The 21516-nt window shown below is 40.3% G+C and overlaps 2 protein-coding genes and 1 long non-coding RNA gene across 6 annotated transcripts in view; 2 read left to right on the top strand and 1 right to left on the bottom strand.

The window, feature by feature from the left end:
* Nucleotides 1–6832, bottom strand: part of SATL1 (spermidine/spermine N1-acetyl transferase like 1) — a 14776-nt gene extending 7944 nt beyond the window's left edge. For all 4 annotated transcript variants that reach the window (XM_077827322.1, XM_077827324.1, XM_077827323.1 and 1 more), the window contains exons 1-2: nt 6767–6832; nt 466–517 (exon numbers count right to left, since the gene is read on the bottom strand). In XM_077827322.1, coding sequence (XP_077683448.1) covers nt 466–517; nt 6767–6832 — 118 coding nt within the window. The remainder of the gene's footprint in view (nt 1–465; nt 518–6766) is intronic.
* LOC144270679 (uncharacterized) overlaps nt 1–19839 on the top strand; it is a 20724-nt gene extending 885 nt beyond the window's left edge. Inside the window, exons 2-3 of the long non-coding RNA XR_013347196.1 lie at nt 17135–17240; nt 19765–19839. This is a non-coding gene — a long non-coding RNA (uncharacterized LOC144270679). The remainder of the gene's footprint in view (nt 1–17134; nt 17241–19764) is intronic.
* The window catches only part of LOC144270678 (uncharacterized), a 17943-nt gene continuing 16262 nt past the window's right edge, over nt 19836–21516 (top strand). Inside the window, exon 1 of the mRNA XM_077827326.1 lies at nt 19836–19956. The gene's annotated coding sequence lies outside the window, so the exon portion shown is untranslated. The remainder of the gene's footprint in view (nt 19957–21516) is intronic.

Below are 21516 nucleotides of genomic sequence, written 5' to 3'. Positions count from 1 at the left end.
CAAACTTCAGAATTACGTACACGTTGGGAATGGAGGTTGTTTGTAACTCTGAAATGTTCATAACTCTGAACAAAATGTTATGGTGGTTCTTTCAAAAGTTCACAACTGAACTTTGACTTACTACAGCTTTGAAACTTTACTATGGAGAAGAAAAAAATGCAGCTAAATCTTAATTTGAATTGAAACAAGCACAAAAACAGTTTCCTTACCCTGACAAATCTTTTTTTAAACTTTCCCTTTATTTTTTTTTTTTAGTAGTTTACGTTTAACCCAGTACTGTTGGGTTTTTTTTTTTTTGGGGGGGGGGGGGGGTGTTTCTCTGCTGCTGCCTTATTGTGTACTTCTAATTCCAAATGAGGTGTGTGATTGACCGGTCAGTTCGTAACTCTAGTGTTCGTAACTCTGATGTTCTACTGTATAATGTATGGGTTTCCATAGGTGTTTTTATTTAGAGTATAATCTTACCTTTTTCTGTTAGTTTTACTGCATTTGGCATATTTTCATATGCGGCTAGTTCCTGTCAGATGAACAAATTGGAGTTTGAGGTTTCATCAATAGTTGCAGTCTTTACAGAATACTATGCAAAATATTAATGTTTAGGCTACACTTGGATTTCGATGCAAAATGCTACCTTAGGCCCCAATCCTGCCATGAGCTCTGCAAATGAGGTAGGCAGAAACTATTGTTCTATATCTGCTATGTTCTAATTCACTATGGAAATGAAAAAAACTGCAGCATATGTGTTATCCTGTAAACTGAGCACAATCTGACCATAATAATACTTTTACACTTACATAGCACCGTTTTATCAGAATAGTAAAGCACTTTTTATTATTAAAGGATGTCAGCTTGGAATCTAGTCAGCTTTAAAAAGAGAAGCAGTTTCATGGAGTACCCCATCCCAAATCCCCCTTCCAATTTTTGTGATTTTACAATTCCATTTTTATTTTTTTGTTAAACAAAATCTCCCTTGTTTGAAAGACATAAACAAACAGGAGAACTACATATAAGAAATAGTGATACTGACTATACACTACCTGGGAAAATAAAGAAAATATTTTTCTTTAGTTTGTTTTATAGTAACCTTAGGTGTCACTTGTACGGCATGTAGGTGGTAAAAACTTTGTGACTTTTTTTAACTTGATGATGTCCCTTTGACTAATGATGTTTCACAACACTTGTGAGACAGGTAAATGGAAGCAGAGAGTAGTTACATCCACGACTTCAACGTTCTTGAAGTAAGTTGGATAGAAACACAATACAGGGGTCCCAGTTATCACTAGCAGTTGAGCAGATTAGTAGAACTTTTTGTTTGTTGTTAGAAAGAACATTCCTAAGTATTTTGTGAAGGATGTAGCGTGCTGTCTTATCACATCAGCAGAACTCTATAGATGATGATGATGAAAAATTGCTGCTGTTAAGGCTGGCTCAGTATTTTCCAGAAACCTGCTGCCATATTAGTGAAAATTAACTCCAAAAGATGGCAGTATTTTAGCTACCCCTGCAGAAGACCTGAATTTCAGAACTGATTAGGAAACTCTCCTCTTGGACCATTGAGGAATGAACACTTTGTAAAGGTGGCAAACTTTTATCTGTGGGAAGGATTGCTGTATCACTTGCGCTGACTTCATAAGTCTGATTACTGTTCCAACAGGTGTAGAAGCATGTTAGCTTAGCCTACAAGTATCTGGGCTTATTTCTTGCATAGAGGAATGTTATATCATTCCTTTGCATGTTAACCTTACTAGCCCTTCATTGTTTTGTGGGTACGTGATGTAATATCCTCCCTGGCTTGCAGGTGAGATGCAGTCAAAAACTAGAAAGGGAAGATAGGGAATAAATACAAAAAGTTAGAAGATAGGGAATAAATACAATAAAATGGCAACTGGAGGACTCAGTTGGGAACAAGATAAGGTTTTTTTTTTTTCCTAGATGTAAGTCTTAGACACATCACCTCTGGAGAAGAGGATGTCTTTAAAGGCCTGATAGGAGAGAGAAATATGAATAGTAAGGGCCATATTGTGCCTGTAAGCCATTGGCCACATTGTGGGGATTCGCAAAAAGAAAAGGAGTACTTGTGGCACCTTAGAGACTAACCAATTTATTTGAGCATGAGCTTTCGTGAGCTACAGCTCACTTCATCGGATGCATACCGTGGAAACTGCAGCAGACTTTATATATACACAGAGAATATGAAACAATACCTCCTCCCACCCCACTGTCCTGCTGGTAATAGCTTATCTAAAGTGATCATCAGGTTAGGCCATTTCCAGCACAAATCCAGGTTTTCTCACCCTCCACCCCCCCACACAAATTCACTCTCCTGCTGGTGATAGCCCATCCAAAGTGACAACTCTTTACACAATGTGCATGATAATCAAGTTGGGCCATTTCCTGCACAAATCCAGGTTCTCTCACTCCCTCACCCCCCTCCAAAAACCCACCCCCATACACACACAAACTCACTCTCCTGCTGGTAATAGCTCATCCAAACTGACCACTCTCCAAGTTTAAATCCAAGTTAAACCAGAACATCTGGGGGGGGAGGTGGGGGTAGGAAAAAACAAGAGGAAATAGGCTACCTTGCATAATGACTTAGCCACTCCCAGTCTCTATTTAAGCCTAAATTAATATAAATTAATAGTATCCAATTTGCAAATGAATTCCAATTCAGCAGTTTCTCGCTGGAGTCTGGATTTGAAGTTTTTTTGTTTTAAGATAGCGACCTTCATGTCTGTGATTGCGTGACCAGAGAGATTGAAGTGTTCTCCGACTGGTTTATGAATGTTATAATTCTTGACATCTGATTTGTGTCCATTTATTCTTTTACGTAGAGACTGTCCAGTTTGACCAATGTACATGGCAGAGGGGCATTGCTGGCACATGATGGCATATATCACATTGGTGGATTGGTTCACCTGCACATCCACCAATGTGATATATGCCATCATGTGCCAGCAATGCCCCTCTGCCATGTACATTGGTCAAACTGGACAGTCTCTACGTAAAAGAATAAATGGACACAAATCAGATGTCAAGAATTATAACATTCATAAACCAGTCGGAGAACACTTCAATCTCTCTGGTCACGCAATCACAGACATGAAGGTCGCTATCTTAAAACAAAAAAACTTCAAATCCAGACTCCAGCGAGAAACTGCTGAATTGGAATTCATTTGCAAATTGGATACTATTAATTTATATTAATTTAGGCTTAAATAGAGACTGGGAGTGGCTAAGTCATTATGCAAGGTAGCCTATTTCCTCTTGTTTTTTCCTACCCCCACCTCCCCCCCCAGATGTTCTGGTTTAACTTGGATTTAAACTTGGAGAGTGGTCAGTTTGGATGAGCTATTACCAGCAGGAGAGTGAGTTTGTGTGTGTATGGGGGTGGGTTTTTGGAGGGGGGTGAGGGGTGAGAGAACCTGGATTTGTGCAGGAAATGGCCCAACTTGATTATCATGCACATTGTGTAAAGAGTTGTCACTTTGGATGGGCTATCACCAGCAGGAGAGTGAATTTGTGTGGGGGGGTGGAGGGTGAGAAAACCTGGATTTGTGCTGGAAATGGCCTAACCTGATGATCACTTTAGATAAGCTATTACCAGCAGGACAGTGGGGTGGGAGGAGGTATTGTTTCATATTCTCTGTGTATATATAAAGTCTGCTGCAGTTTCCACGGTATGCATCCGATGAAGTGAGCTGTAGCTCACGAAAGCTCATGCTCAAATAAATTGGTTAGTCTCTAAGGTGCCACAAGTACTCCTTTTCTTTTTGCAAATACAGACTAACACGGCTGTTACTCTGAAACCTGTCATTGTGGGGATTGTACTTGGGCTATTGTGCAGTGGTTGTCACTGTGCGAATTCTACCTAACTCCTTCTGTGTGTAAGGGGTATCACACACTGAAGTTGAAGTTACTCTGGTCTTTGAAATGGGATAGTATATGCTTTTGCACTCACAGTGGGTCAACTCAACTGGCAGGAAGGGACAGGGACATGGTTGTGTCCCCACCTCAGCTCTTCCCACAGTGGCCAATTCTATCCACAATAACTGTGACTAGCCCTTCCAGAGGGGCACAAAGAGGGTGGGGATATTGCAGGCTCTCATTTCTTAATGCACCAGTCAGGACCTGCCACAATCTTAAAGTGAAACTCATCACTCCATGCCCAAAGCCAGAGTATTAGTACTACTAATTATTTATCAGCCAAAATGTGTTAGGAACTTTACATATGAGGAAGAAGACAAGGTCTGTCCCAAATAGTTTACAATCTAGTGAGAAAATGTGCAACTGAGGGATGGGAAATGGTATGAAACAAGAAGAAAGATGGTTGTGTTTGAAGCTAACCAGGACTCTTGTTAGTACCCCCTTTTGCCCTTCCTTTTTTCCCTTTTTTTTTTTTTTTTTAATGTTTCTGTCAGAAGAACACCATAGCTTTCAACATGTTGAAAGGACTTTTAAAGAGGTCTGTGAAGAGAGTGCAGGCATTTCCGACCAGATATGGGAGGTAATTGCAGGTATCATGGAGTAAGGCACGGAGAAGGAAATGAAGGGCAGTTTGTTGTGCAGCATAGGTAGAATAAACATGTTCAGGAGTGATCAAAAAGAAAGGGGAACAGAGAAGTAGTCAGGGGAACATATTTTTTGTGGGCATTGGGTATTTTATTTGAGAAATATTTTTATGGCATTGGTAAACCTGTATAGATTTTATAAATATATATAAAGCACAGATCTTAGGAAGGGCAGTTAAAAAAAATCAGACTCTGAATTAAATTGAGTACATTGTGCAGTCTTGTAAAGAAGATCAATGCAGAAGGTGAATAAACAAGCTTTTTAGGGGGAGCTAGGTGTAGGATTGAGGACATGGAATCTATCATCACCTCCAGCACATGGGCAAGACTCAGAGCTGCACTGCAATCTGTTGGCACCTGGTAATTGGTCCTATCTACTGGTCCACATAAGTGTGGATCCAAGAGACACGCCCAAACCCCAGGCTGCTTCTCTATTCTGGTATGTTTAGAGCTGTCATGGAGCCCATCTGCATGGTATACAGCAGATAGAGAGGGACTCCTCTGAGTCACTTTGCCTTCACACACTCGGTTAACATGGGACATTGACAGCACAGAGGGGCTGGTATAGGCCATCTGCGAAGAAGTGAATTCCATCCTAAGGGCTTTATCCAGTCTGCATTTTAAAATGCCAAGTGATGAGGTTTCTATTACTCTCCTTGGGAGACTAACAACTAATGAATCTCACATATGTAACCTTTGATGTATGTGTTCATAATTAGTAATTTAAAAATAAGGAATAAAATCAAACTGAATTCTTTAAGGTTCAAGCCTCCAGGGTGGTTACAGAAAATATAATTTAAGGGCGGACTGTGAATGGCACAATGAGTGATAAAATTAAAAACTTTATTTAATATAAAATAGTTAAGCAAACAGGCGTTACATTATAACCCTGCAATGCATTTATACTCGTATTCTAAAATGAATTGATGCATTTAGGGTGATTAGTTCCTAAACGAGGCATAATCCTTTCTGTAACCTTGATGGAGGATGGTCACCTCTAATATAAAAATAGTGTGCTATCCTTTTCATAATCAACTATAATAATGGCACTTAATTAATTAACATTAAATCCACCTTTTACCATATCTGTATTTCCACTACTATAATTAAATATTTTCTACTTTCTCATTGGCTAGTTAACATGAAGCATTGTTTTAATTAATATTTGCGTAAATACCATACCCATAACTAACAATATAGATTGCATTGTTCAAAACATTAACAATTTATCTAAAATACTTGTAAAAACCAGTTGGAACCAAAATACATTTACAGCATGACCTAGGTTTAGGCCATAACTTATCTCTAGCTTGCTTTTCTAAATTGTCTCACTTTACTTCACGTTACTCGTATTTTACCAGGCCTTGCCGAGCTATCATCAAGTGTATTTTTAGGAAATAGATTTTTTGGCCAACTTACATTTCAACAAATTTCTATATCAACATAAGCGAACATCATCTCTATAGTCTACGTGTCAGGGAAAACTGAATTTCTTCCCATTCTTTATCATAATTGATTACAGTATTTGTACAGAGCCAACAGTCTGCTAGGTGTTTAGAGATGAGGCCCCTATCTCAGAGTTTACAGTGTAAAGATATAGCACAGTAATCATTGTAAGGGGCCGGATATAATGAAAAGCAGTATGAGTGAATGGGTGAAGTTTAGCATAGGGCTGTATGTCTTGGTAGCTCCATGATTATAGTTTGATTTTTTTTTCCCAGTCTCATTAACAGGTCACTTATCTTGTAGGGAGGATTATGGTTTATGGTCTTTTGGAAGAAATGAAAGGAGCTGAAGGCAGAGAGGATTAAAGCATGGCAGACCAGGATCGGGAGGGTGCAGCTTGGAGGAAGGATGGGAAACAGGACCGAGAGAAAGACATGAAGGGGGCAGGTGGTCATGTGGTTTGGATGGAGTGAAAAGGGAAAATGGATTGGGGGAACAAAAAGACAGGGTATCAGAGAGGATAGGCAAGAGTTACGTCTACACCTCATGCTTCTACTTCTAACTGTCTGAGACATCTATCTAATTTATCTTACGTACCATTATCCACCAGCACATTAACACAAGTAGCTAATAAACATGCTCACTGGGGTTTACGCCTAGCACAGGAAATAGTAGTAAGCTTTAAAAAGGAAACTTGGAAAGACACTGACTGAGGGCAAGATGCCTGCACACTTCTGTCCCTCTCTTACTTTGATGAGGCGCAGGATTTCAGGACAGTCCCGGGGCTCTGCCGGGCGGATTCGAAAACAGCTCATGACGCCAGCGCCAAGGCCAGACCTGTGGAAAGCAGGAGGCAGAGAATTGATTACTTCCCAGGAGGGAGATGGAACACTGCTGGGCCGCTGTTTGGGAGATATTCCTCCTCATTCACCATTTCAAAAAGCACTTTGGGACAGGGAAGAAACAAAAATGTTTCTTCCTCCTCTTTCTTTCCTTCACTAAAGTGGTAATTTAGCCTCCACTCCTTGCTCTGCCTTAATTACATCCTACCCCTACTTATCCTTGTGACCTACTACTTTCGTTTAAACCAGCAGCCCCTGAGCAGATGGGTAGTCACAATGGAAATCATCATCACAATACTCACATTTCCCCTGCCTCAGGTTCATGGCCATAGTAGGCTGTTGGGATCACTGAAATCAATCATTGAAACTGGAAAAAGAAAGACACAGGGAAGCTAGACTCAGTTGTTTTACGGGGAGCAGTTGCTTTCCATCGTACCAGCTCTGTTCTCTGCCCAGAAGGGGATACCAGAGGCTGTCCCCAGTGTTGTCTCCTGTAATTTCTTTGGGTAGGGGATAGACTCTATCACAAAGATAAGTGAATTGGGAGACATGCCAGTATGTTGGGAGCATTAGGCATGAGGGGGAGAGCAGTGATGTCTTGGGTGTGCAAGATGATTCAGGGCTCGGAGAAGAGGAGATGTATGGAAAGGGAGAGTATGGCTGGCCAGGAGGTGTGGGAGGAAAAGGACAATAAGGGCAGTCCAACATCTGTCTTTCCTCCCTGCAGCCTGATCAGGCAATTAGCTTTTCTCGGTCTTAAAGTTCTCTGCTTGTTTTCCTCTCTTTTCTATTTCATACCGAGTATACATCTTTCCATGTGTCTTTGTGCAGATTTTTAGCTTCTGCTTCCTCTATTTGCTGCAGTATGCACATCTCTGCAACTTTTTTGAATTAAGAGAATTTGCCCTTCAAGAGATTTTTTTTCAGCCTGCCAAAGGGTCTCTGCCAAGTTGTGATCATTCTTTGCACACCACTTTCCTGGTTAGAGCAGCTTGTATCATCGGGCCAAAGTAAATGTATTTCTGAATAGTTGCTAAATTTTTTTCTCCATCAACTATATATTTTTTTCTTCTTTTAGAGAGACTTTAATTCCTCAAATTTAGAAAACAAACTCAGTCTAGAGGACACCCAATCAATTCCCATTTGTGATGTGATCCCATCAGATCTCACATGTTAAACCACATTAAGCTGGCTCAGTTCTTGGATAAGAGGCCTAACAGGAATGCCAGGAAACTGCAGGAAGTAGTGTTGGTACAGTCCACACTGTAGCTGGCACATTTTCTCTTATTTGCTATTGAACCAATGTGCTGGGATGGAGGTTAGGAGGTATTGTGTAGCAAGAGGTTCTGTCTTGTAGATGGGATTTATGAAATCAAGTTCCTGACCACTTGTGACCATTAAAGATTCCGTGGCATTTTTTTATCATGTAAGACTGTTAATCCCAGAGTCCAGACCAAATTTCACTTAAGGATGTTACATTGGGTCTGATCAGACTTCTTTAGTTATGTCTACTGTGCAATAAAACACCTGCGGTTGGCCGATTCAGCTGACTTGGTCTCACATGTCTGACTGTGGTGCTATCAAATTTCAGTGGGGATGTTTGGGCTCAGGCTGGAGCTCAGGCTCTGGGCTGGACAGAGGGTTCCAGACCCCAGGTTTCAGCCTGAGCCCAAACGTCCCCACTACAATTTTATAGCAGCACAGTCTGTGTCCTGTGAGCCCAAGTTAGCTGACATAGGCCAACCGCAGGTGTTTTATTGCAGTATAGACATACCCTATGAGAACCCTTGCATCGACACCTTTATCTTTCTTGGTACAACTCCCCTTGGCCCAAACCCTGCATTAACTTTTCCAAAAGAGAAACCCAGGAAAATCATGAGTGTGTCCTTCGTTTTCCTGCAGGTGTATCTGGTTCCATTCTGCCTTGGTCCATTCTGCCTCCCTGCATTCCCTCTGCACTTCAGGCTCAGGTCTACTATCACTCACTTTTATATAGTGTCTTTGTGTGCTGCTAAAATCGTGGCTGCTTTTCAGTGCAGGATAAATTATCCCTTTCCATAGTTTGCATGTCAGTTTAAGTGCTATGTGAACCTGTGGGATGAAAGGCATATTATAAGTGTAAGATCTTTGTTTATTCCATCTGAAGTCAATAGGGCTACAGTGTTGTGACAGTGACCTGAATAAAGCTAAAGTTCAGTCTGAAATAAATCTAAGTTTATTTCCTCATGTACAGAAAGAACAAAGTTCAGGGGAAATTCTTACACGACAGAAATTATCAACTTCTCTTACTGGAAACTTCAGGGCAAAGAACATGGAATTGTAAATACCTCCCTTCAGAAATAGAATTGAAGATGTATAAACTTGGATGATAGTATGTGCATTAGAAAGTAAAGATGTAGGTGTTTCATTTTAAACTTTGGGAGAAGTGATGGTAAAATCGAAGTGCAAATATTGTCAGCCATAGAAATCGTAGCAAAAAATTGAACATGTCATGAACATGTTTTATAACCAAACTATGGTGTGTGAAGGGTTAAAATCCATTGCTGATGTAATAACCTGGTATATGGATTTGTGTACAGGCTCAAAGTCCAGAGTTTGGTCAAGAGGTCAGAGGCCTAGCAATAGCTAAGAGAAAGCAGAATAACTAAAGATAACCTTGCTTTTGCTAAGATATGCCTGGTCAGCAAAATGCCAGATGTTGGGGGCAATAATTGTGTCTTATTCAAAGTTGCAAATAGAACAAAGAAGCCCTGTTTCTGTTGTGTCAGTTTCTTCTGTAGGGAGATGTTCTTCCCACACATCCATCCTTGAGTTTATGAAAGGTTCAAGCATGTCAGTATAAGATATGGCCTCCTTCCACCTCCCTTTCACATGGCACCAATGCCTGCCTTAAAACACAAATAAGCAACTTGAAAGACAATCTTTATTGCCATATACTTTCACTTTTTCTTTGCTTTTACCCCTAGATATGTATCTTTTGGACAATCAAAGGAGCTACTTCGTTCCTATGGACCCCAAATTGAATCCAACATATGTAACCTTTTGATCATTGGTTACTGTGCTATCATGTCTTGCAGCTAAACCTATCCGGGGGTGTGGGACTGCCTACCCTGTCACTTTCCCCACCCATGGAAAATCCATACATTCCATTGTAATCAATTGATTGATGGTGTCTCTGAGCCTAATAAGTGAGGTGACACTCCGTCAGCGCTGTACGTAATAAACTCCTATGTTTGACCTCTACACGGTGTGGATTTATGTCCTTCAGTATGGCCAGGGGAAAGAGATATGGATAGAGTGGTACTATACTCCAACAATGCTTGGCATCCAGAAAGGCCCTTTAAGGACCATTACACTAAGGTACATATGAGAGCAACCTTGAGCTGCTCTAAGTTGTGCTCGGGGCCAAAATGAGCCCAGCCAACCCAAGATTGAAAGGCGTGTGCTTTAAAAGATAAAGTAAAGCCACCTCTATTTCCCCTGGGTACTGCATCAAGCAGAGCTCAATTGCACCTAAAGAGCTAACCCACTTCCTTTAAATATAATTACATGAAAATTTCTCAGCATCTCTAAACTCCAAGTGGGAAAATGTTTGGAACCCATTATTGGCTTGACAGCAGTGCCATGTTAGTGCATTTATTCCTGAGTAAATGGCTTTTTGATCAATGACCTCCAGAATCACCTTAGCTCTATAGCTAACATCACGATGTCTTGATAGGTGCAGGCCAAGATATTCTTTCAGTGTTCTTCTTCTTCCAGTCCAATGAAATTAAATATTACAGACTTTTTGGGTGCCTTTGTGTCAGTGAAGTAAGATACATGAATCTTTGCCATACAAATATTAATCATAAAATGAAATATTATATACTAAAATGTGTTACTGAATGTTTTAGGTTTGACATTGTTTTTTTCTTTTTTCTCTTCTCTTATTTGATAACTGTTAAACAGAAGTTGTGCCAAATAGTAAGAAGATAGATTTTTTTTTTTCCTACAGTCATTTTACATCTTTTTGTCAATTCTAAAAATGTTTACTAATGAAATGCTTTATATTCATGGTGTTAATAAGGCTTCAGTTTCATAGATTTCATAAAGTTTAAGGCCAGAAAGGACCATTAGATTATCTACTCTGACCTCCTGCATATCATAGGCCATTAAATTTCACCCATGGTATTTCAGTCCTCAAAAAACTAAATTGTTGTGAAAAGCTACATTAAAGAAAGAACAAAGCTAAACAAATAAATGTTCTTATTGAATCTCTTTAACCCTTTATGCCACTAACGTGATTTTATTTACATATGATTTCAAGAGTTCAGAAAGAAAGGGGTTAATAGTAAAGATTTTTATTGACCTATTTAGTAACCATAGAAGATGTATATGCTAGAAAAAATGCCAGTAAATTTATTAGAGAGAGGTTAATTAGTAATTATGTACAGGGAAGGATGCTGTAAAATAAGTTCAAAATCCATGATCTTTGATCTGCTATGATATAAACAAAAGTAACAGCTGTTACCTTTAACAGCTGCTCAACAAATAGAGGAGAAGAATTTGAGTCATTTCTTACTGTAACAGCTTCACAATGTCCAATTTCAGCGACTTCTTACCTCTCATTGTCTTACTGTCGAGTGTTTTGCTGACGGAACAGGCTTCAGAACGTAAGAAATATTTGGGTTTCTTTGCAATATAGACAAATTATGTTTTCAAGCAAAGTCCTGCTTACTTATTCACACTTCGTCCTAGTGGACAACATTCTTCTCTTGTGCTAGGTGGAAATGAGGTTGAAATAAGAAAAAAGTAAAGATGTAAGGATGCTTTTATGATAACTAACAATGTGTATATGTTCTTATTAGACATTTTAGGCTTTTTGAATTCTGCAATGGCAAGGTCATGATAATCTATAGAAAAGTACGCACATGAGATATAAGAATACCTGGCATTTTTGTTGGGAAAACTTTTGTCAGTCAGGGGTGTGAAAAAGCACATGCCGGTGTGGACAGCACTATGTTGGAGGGAGACACTCTCCCGCCGACATAGCTACTGCCGCTTGTTCGTGGGGGGTTCATTATGCCAGCAGGAGAGCTCTCCCGCAGGCATAGAGTGGCCACAAGTACTCCTTTTCTTTTTACACAGGAGATGTTACATGGTCTCAGTCCTACAAGGTGCTCAAGACTATGGTCCCTAATCCAGCAAAGTGCTTAAGCATATATTTGTTTTTAAAGGAAACCCATCCCACCTCTGTCTGCATGCTAATGGAACTGCAAATCAGTTTGTTTGTTTGTTTGTTTGTTTGTTTAACTCCCTTAATATTTTCTCATGACATCTCTAAAAAAAAAAACAAAAAACCAAATGTAGCTTCACCGTTCTTTTTTTGTTCTCTAGCGGTTGCTTCCATTTGTGCTCTGTCAACTGTAAGTTTGCTGTAGAAACAGTATTAGTCTTCTCTTTCATTCAAATGCTCCCAGATTACTTCCAACCCTTCTCAGAGATCTTTGAGAAATTTCTGGTCTGATCATGTACTTTGATGCGGTACCCTCTCTACCCTTTGCCTCCCCCCATATCTTATGTCCCTCTCTCTTAATTTCCTCCTTACTTTCCTTAAAGCAACGGAATAGATGTTCTTATTGCCTCTCTGGAGTCTAAGGGTATGTCTTCACTGCAGTTCACCTGGGTCTGAGCAGCAAGATATGAGAAGCCTGGATATGGCGTGTCCATGCTGCTAAGCGACACTTGAATAATACCTACATATCTGTGTCCACATTGGCACTGCACTAACCCAGGCTAGATGCTAGTATTTCTGGGGGCATATCCCATGGTTCTTAGTGCTGCCCTAGTCTGATCCGCTTTATGAATTTTTTCCCAGTGTATTGTGAGAGGACTTGTATCCTCCCTGGGCTCCTGTGCATAAGAATTCATAGCCCACAAATGCAGTAACTAAAGTACTTCCACCACTGTATGATCCTCACTTCTGTCAGCAGCCACCATTCCAGCAGATGCCAAGTCATGGCTCCAGCTCAGGACCATGACCTATTCTGGCTGTTGGCATTAATGCAACATCTGTTTTTACAACTGGAGGCAGAGAGAAGGCATTTCTGCAGTGACTTGCAGTGACTTCTGCAGTTGCCTGAGAAGGAAGCAGCAAGTCTTGGTTAGGAGATCATGCGGGCTGCATGCAGACATGGTGGAGCAGAGACATCTAATGTGAGCTTAATAGCTATGGAATTCCCATGCTGACCAGTGGTTCTGGAGCAGAACCACAGGCATAGAGTGGTGGGAATACCTTGTAATGCATACGGGGATGACCAGTAGTGGCTCCAGAACTTCTGCATGAGGAAGGACACCTTCATGGAGCTACATGAGGAGCTTGGCCTGACCCTTCAGCACCAGGAGACACATGGGGGCACCCATACCAATCCAGAAGTGGGTTGCCATTGGCATCTGGAAGCAGGCTGCCCCAAACTTCTACAAGTTGGTGGCTAACCAGTTGGATATTAAACCAACCATTGGTGGTGTGATGGATGGCTGTTTGTGAGGCGACGATTGCTGTGGTCTACCCATAGCTGATGAAGATTGTTAATATCCCTGTGTCATGGGGTTTATATACCCCACGCTGGACCACCAAAGGGTTAATACAGGCACTGCTGGCCTCTGCTGATTTGGAAGCCTCACTGTAGCTGGGAGGCTAAAAGGCCTGGGAAGCAGAGAGGCATGGTGGCTACCAGAGGAGTGAGCAGACTGGAGAAAGGAGCTCCTGCCAGCAAGCTACTCAAGAGCTGCCCAAAGACAACAGCCCAGGAGGGGACAGGCAGGAGAGCTTGCAGAGATTCAGGAGAAGATAGGGAAAAAAGCTCAGGGCATTGTCAGAGTCAAAGAATCCTGATTCTGCTTACCTAGCTCGAGAGCCCTGAGTTGGAACCAGGAGTGCAAGTAGGGTTGTATGCTCCAGTACGCAGTACCAGCAAGAGATTTTTAGCAGGTACAGGGTACCAGAAAGATTTGGGGAAGCTAGCAGCCCCCCTCTGGGGGTGTGTGGAGCTGCATTCTGCTCCTTAAAGGAGCAGAACGGGGCTAGGGAGGGCATTCATTCTTTATATGGGTTTAACAGCACAATACATATACTAACAAACTTAAAGGCTTTGTTTAAGTTTGTTAGCAGATGTATTGTGCTGTTAAGTTGGGCAGGAGTCCTCAAGAAGGGAGGGGTTGGGGGGACGGAAGGTGTTTAAATAGTGGGTTTGATTCCTGCTCCAGCCTCTAGACTATGAACATATACTGATGGGAGCATTCTAACCAAGGAACTGAGGACTTTAACGTAATCTGGAGCCTTCATATTTCCTTGATCCTTTGCAGATGGACTTATGAGTTGTATATGGTACAAAGACTGTTCTAGCCTCATTGATTTCTGATTTCTCCCTTGTAATAGACAAAGACCAGATCTCTGCTGACTTTCTGACATGAGTCAGCAGCCTTTGATGCCAGTGGTATAAGCAATATAGCCCTTGCTTGAGTGGTTTTGTTCTTTCCTCTTCAAATGTCAAAGCCTGTTCCCATTGAACTCAATAGAAAAACTTCTTTTGAGTTCAGTGGGAACAGGATTTGGCCCCAAGAGATCAGAGAATGTGATTTTGATCAATTGCTTGTATGTCATGCTGAGGAAAAAAATAAAACAATTTGGGCTGTAGTTCTATCAAAATGCACATGGTACACACAGTTCTATGCCTCTTTTCCATCAAACCCAGATGGTGCAGCATATTTGCTTTCCTAGTGCCTGGTGGAGAGCAATACTTAGGCCTTGTCTACACTGCCACTTTACAGCCCTGAAACTTTCTTGCTCAGGGGTGTGAAAAAACACACACACACACCCGAGTGATGCAAGTTTCAGCGCTGTAAAGTGGCAGTGTAGACAGTGCACCAGCGCTGGTAGCTACTCCCCTCGTGGGGCTGGGTTTTTTTATAGCGCTAGGAGAGCTCTCTCCCAGCACTGGTGCCACGACTACACAGCCACGTTAAAGTGCTGCCACGGCAGCGGTTTAACATTGGTAGTGAACATACCCTTAGATAAAGGTAAGCTGGCAGAAGCTTAGTTTGGACATAAGGGGAGGCACTGATAGTGTGTTAAGTGAAAGTGGGGTGATTGTCCTTCCTATCCTTCTTTCATTTAAGAAGTTTTCAATTTGAGGTACTGCTGGATCCTCAGTGACACCTGGAAGTACAGGTGGCACCAGGGGCCAAAAGCATCATTTTGCAACTGCATCTGTTTAACAGATGCAGTTATAAAATATTAGACACGTAAGTGGGGTGTCGGAGGGGATGGGGAGAGCATGGGGGCCCCGGGCTGGGGGCGGGGTGGGGAGGAGTCACATGGGGAGGTCACGTGCCCCCCCTTGTGTCCTTCCCATGAGTGCAGTACCGGAAAGAAATGATTTCTACTTGCACCACTGGCTGGAACCTAGTGGAGTGGGCAGGCCTTGGTTCCCCTACTAACCACCTGATGGACTTGGGAGTATAGAAAGGGTTTTCAGACTCCTGGGGCACAGAAATAGACTGACAGCCCTGCTAGGCTCTGTGGGCCCAGGGGCTGTGCCACACTTGGCCAGAGGGGGTGCCGTTGCACTGACACACCACTCACTCACACCTTGAAATAATAGCTGGCTTTGAGAGAATAGGATTCTCAAACTATGCTGGGACCATGTATCCATTGGTGCACATGAATATACCCACCACAAGTTGCACAAGGATACTAACTTGCTCATTATGCAAACCTTGGTCAACCACAGAAGGAGATATATGAAAACCAACATGAGCCACACCAGCAAGATACATGATGCCAGGGTGCTCAGGAGATATGGCATTTACCTACCTGGACAACAAGGGACATTATTCCCTCCTAATAATATATATATAGGGATGCATCCTATCCTCTTGCTCTGACTCATGAACCCATACCCTGATTTAAGGACACCTAGCAGAAGAAGGTTTAGTTACACACTGAGTAGTTGCAGGATGAGAGTAGAATGTGTATTTGCCAACTTGAAGGCAAGATGGTGCTGCCTACAAACCTGTTTGGGTGTTAGCATGCCCAGTGCTATTCATGTTGTTGGGTATTCTGTGCACTGCACAGTATATGTAAGGATAAGGAGGAGAACTTTTGCTACAAGTGGGTCAAAGACCGAGCTGGTTTGCAAGTCACCACAAGCAACCAGATAGTATGCCTCTGATAAGCAGGGTATAAACTTCCTTTTTTCTGTTTCCCAGGCACTCACACATTTTATTAAAAATAAACACAGGCAGCCTAGCCACAATTGTTAATAAAAGTGAAAAGTGCAAACAAAACGAATTGTAATGCCAATCAGTGTAGCGTCACTGGTAATGGACCAATATACCTGTTCTCATTCCCTCTTGGACATGTCCTCGTAGAGGTGCTAGGTTTGGATACATCTCCCCAAATCATGGACTCTACTAACCTTGCACGAGGTTTCCAAAGGGGGAAACACTGAAGGAAATCTGGATGGTGACACAGCCGGAGGGGTGAGTTGCAAAGAGGACGCTGCAGTTCTGCGAGCTGAGAGAGGAGCCATAGGCTGGAACAAGAGACAAAGTGCCAGTGTGCAGACAATGGACCTGGGTGTTGGTCTCAAGTTAATCCTCAGCATGACCAAGAGGAGGCGCTAGTCCGGCGATGAGGGTGACACCCCATGACACCATTACTTCCGTAGTCAAGACATATCCTAAGTGGCCATTCTCATTGTGACATCACTTCCTGCCATTGATTCTATACTTAGATGTATTTAGTATGCTATTGCAGTGTCTTGATTTTGTCAGCTGTCAGCCAAAAATCTAATTAAAAATATTCTGTAATAAAGGTAAAAGTCTGATCCTCTAACGGGTTTTGCAGGCCTTATGATTTCTGCTGTCTAGCAAGGTTTAAATGACATTGAGAGAAATTCAGATATGGCAACACACACATTAAATCATAATACCTACATATCATGAGTATGATTTACTGGCTAATGGAGGACAAATGAGAATGTAGGGTACGGATTCAGAATAAAATAACTTTGTGGGGTAAGGCTTCTTGTTTAAAAGGAGGAAATAATGAGACTTCAAAGTGGTTCAGAACTATCAAACATCAATTCTTATTCACTGGGGGGTAAAACTTACAGTTTAAAGATTATTTCACATAAATCCTGAGTTTCTGATGCAGACAAATATACAGCATGCTCATCTGCATTACTTTACAGTTGAAGTGTTGGTTGTTGAAGTGTTGGTTTTAATTTACAGCCAATTGCAGTGGCATTGCCGACTTTGATAATTGCTTGGGTAATACAGAAGGCTTCTGTCCAAAGGATATTGTTTGCGGGTGTAAAGGCAACAAACCTTTTTGCAAGTAAGTATTTTGGATGTGCTATGTAAGTGAGGCATCAACAAGATATTATTGCTGATAAAGTAAACGAGGACCCTGCAATCTGATCCATGAAGGTGGACCCCTGTCGTCTTTTGGGCTCTCCACAGGAACAGATGGCTGTTCACAAGAATCAGATTCAGGATCAGGTCCTAACATTGCTATTTTTGTACAGCATATGTAAGCCATAAACTTTATAGTTAAAGTTACATAGACTTATAACCCTCCATTTTCTCATGCTAATAATTGTCTCAAATATGTTCTATTTTATCTTAAGCTTGAGCAAAATCTGTTTAAATACAAGAATGTAAGATGCTTTTTTTGTGGGTGGGTATCTCAAAAACAGTAGAACTTGAAGGCAGAGGATTTAAAAAATAGGAGCCTACAGTTAGGTTTTTACATCAACATTTAGGTTCCCCCAAGTGGTCTGATTTTTCAAAAGTGCAGAGCAACTGTTGGAGTTGCTGAGTGGTCAGAACTTTTGAAAATTAGGCCACTTATTTGGGAGCTGAATGTACTTATAGAAGCCTAAGTTTAAGTTCATATTTTTAAAAATATTGACCCAAACTTCAAATGCCACATGTGTTTAGTCTTAATTTTCTTGGATATCGTAGTAAAAATAACAACTGAATCATGCACGGTACAAAATTTCTGCTCACTTAGGAGTGGTGTTACAATTCTGTCACTATGGAGTACTGTAAATGCATAGTCAGGAAGGCTCTTTGTGGGTGCAAGAGTTTGCCTGTATAGAGCCAGTTGTCAGACTGAAGCCTTAGCTTCCTTTTAATTCTGGTTTCTGCCTGCTTCCTTTAACCCCACCCTCAAAACCAAACCAACACAACAAGACACTACCTCTCCCCATCCCCACAAAAAGGCAAACGACATGCCAAAACATAGGTTAATGCAATATTAGTTACAATTTTAAATATCTAGGAAAAAAAGAAGAATGCTTCTCATACAGTAATAACATTAACTCACCTGTTTTGCATCATTTTATTTATGTTCTTAATTTATTTTGATTTATAATTACATCACACAAAAGTGTGTATCTAAGGTGCTAAATGCTTTTTACATCCATTAAAATGTACTCTTTAAATGAGAATAAAACTAGTGCCCTTTCCTCATCCTCAAAACCGTCTTTTCTTTTTAAAGAGATCTAGCAATCTGAGCTGAAAATATAAGTACCAAATTAATCTTTTGTATCCAGCATATTAGTCCTTTATGTGGCATATACTGTAGTCAGTCTCTGAAATGTTCTGCTACAGGAAGTTATCAACTCAAATACCAGGGTAGGATAACTTTATGGCCGTGAATCACATTTATAGCTATGCAGATTGAGTTACTAATAATGATAATCTAATGCCATGTATTGGGGCACAATCTGATCACCTATAGGATTTGGGAAAGAATTTCTCCCTTATACAGTTACAGGATTGCCCAGGTGATAAAGCAAATGAAGTGGGGCAATTCCTGAAGGTAAAATACCTCATTAGATGGATCAATATGGCAAATCGGTATGTGCCTACGTTTCAGCTCAATGCACTTTGAAGATGATAATATACTACATTAGAGAGACAGGATGGCTGAGGCTGCAGCTAAACACAGGCTACAGCTAAACACAAGGTGGAACAGATTGCTTAGCATAAATAGTTAACACATATTTTACATATTTAACTACTTATGCTAAACAATCTGTTCCACCTTGTGTTTAGCTGTGACACTGAGTACATTTGCTGGACCTGAAGAAGCTGTGTAAGCTCAAAAGCTTGTCTCTCTTACAAACAGCAGTTGGTCCTATAAAAGATATTACCTCACCCACCTTGTATCTCTAATATCCTGGGACTACATGGCTACAACAAGACTGCATATAGTATACTACATTGTGAAAATTGATATTTATAATGAAAAATACAAATCCACTTTAATATAAATTAAAAAGTATGGCTGAGCAAAGTATTCTCAGTGAAGAGGATCCAACTATGGAACAAACTTCCAGAGAGCATTAGGCAAATCCAGAGTCTGACTCTCATTAGAAAATGCGAAATCTTCAAAAAGACCTTTCTATCACAAACATGATATTCATCACACTGACACACCTCCTATGGGGAAAAAATGTAAAGAGCAAACAAAACCCTGAAAGAAACCAGCTTTAAAAATAAAAGTAAATTAATTTTAAAAAAAAATTAAAAAACCCTACCCCAAGCAGAGTTTTTACCCTGAAAAGGCAGAAGAGCCAGAGACTCCATGAAGTTCACTATGGACTTTGCTATTGCTGTTGATTTTACATGGAAAGTGCACAGATACAACACTGGTGGAGAGCGGTATAAAACTAAGATAGATAATGCTTCATGAAAGTAATGGATCTCTGGACTCCTAACATACTTCACTCAATAACAGAACAAAATGTTTCCTTTTTTCTGAATTATTGGAGGGGTTTTTTTTAATTAGAATATTGTTCCTTTAAGAAACACACTTCTTTTTCTTTTTCTTTTTTTTTTACAATTGGCAGATGTCCTTACTACCGAGGCCTCTGGGGAGATTACTGGTACATGGGTCACAAATGTGAACAACTCTGGAATACTTTGGACTTGATTTTAGTAACTGTACTTCCTGCAGTAACACTGGCTTTCCTAGTTGGTGTAATAATACAGTGTGTCTACTACTGTAAAAACAAGTCAAATAAAAGTGTTAAAGGAGCTAGGTAAGTTATTTTTTTACATAATTAAGTTTTTTGCTGATCAAAGAAATGAATCTAGAAATAATTAACTCCTTTATTTTATGTGTATGTTGGACAACGTCAATAGAGGATCATAATTTTTTACAAATCAACTCAAAAGAATTGTGTGGAAGAGTTGGTCTCAATATAATAGAACAGATACCCAAACTTTGTGTGAAGTGTAAAGCAAAGAAAATCCTAGTATTTGAATGTATTTGCAGCCTCTGGTGATTTAAATTAACAGTGTTTACAGTCCAAAATCTCCACTCACTTTGTATCTGATATAGTTTAGGAATAAATCAAAACATTGTATCAAAACTAGGGTTGTCAAACTATTAAAAACAATTGTGATTAATCGCGAGATTTTAAAAAATCTTGATTAATCGCAGTTTTAATTGCACTGTTAATAATAGAATACTATTTGTTTAAATATTTGTGGATGTTTTCTACATTTTCAAATATTGATTTCAGTTACAATACAGGAATACAAAATATACAGTGCTCACTTTATATTATTTTATTACAAATATTTGAACTGTAAAAAAAGTAAATGTAGTATTTTTCAATTCACCTCATACAAGTACTGTAATGCAATCTATATTGTGAAAGAGCAACGTACAAATGTAGATTTTTTTTGTTACATAACTGCACTCAAAATTAAACAACGTAAAACTTTAGAGCCTACAAGTCCACTCAGTCCTACTTTCTGTTCAGCCAATTGCTAAGACAAACAAGTTTGTTTACATTTACAGGAGATAATGCTGCCTGCTTCTTATTTACAATGTCATCTGAAAGTGAGGAAAGGCATTCATATGGCACTGTTATAGCTGGCATTGCAAAGTATTTACATGCCAGACATGCAAAACATTTGTATGTCCCTTCATGCTTTGACCACCATTCCAGAGGACATGCTTCCATGCTGATGATGGGTTCTGCTCAATAACGATCTAAAGTAGTGAGGAATGATGCTCGTTCATTTTCATCATCTGAGTTAGATGCCACCGACAGAAGTTTGATTTTCTTTTTTGGTGATTTGGGTTCTGTAGTTTCTGCATCAGAGTGTTGCTATTTTAGGACTTCTGACAACATGACATCGTCCCTCTGAGATTTTGGGAGGCACTTCATATTCTTAAATCTTGGGTTGAGTGCTGTAGCTATCTTCAGAAATCTCATATTGGTACCTTCGTTGTATTTTGTCAGATCTGCAGTGGAAAGTGTTCTTAAATCGAACAACATGTGCTGGGTCATCATCTGAGACTGCCATAATACGAAATATATGGCAGAATGCGGGTAAAATCACAGAGCAGGAGGCATGCAATTCTCCCCAAAGGAGTTCAGTCGCAAATGTAATTAACACATTAGTTTTTTTTAAAGAGCATCATCAGCATGGAAACATGTCCTCTGGAATAGTAACCAAAGCATGAAGCGGCATACAAATGTTTAGCATATCTGGCATGTAAATACCTCGCAATGCCAGCTATAACAGTGCCATGTGAATGCCTGTCCTCACTTTCAGATGACATTGTAAATAAGAAGCAGGCAGCA

This window comes from Eretmochelys imbricata, chromosome 9 (assembly GCF_965152235.1).
Source record: "Eretmochelys imbricata isolate rEreImb1 chromosome 9, rEreImb1.hap1, whole genome shotgun sequence".
Lineage (NCBI taxonomy): Eukaryota > Metazoa > Chordata > Testudines > Cheloniidae > Eretmochelys > Eretmochelys imbricata.
Note: the sequence above shows the minus strand (reverse complement) of the source record. Positions and strands in the feature narration are given on the sequence as shown.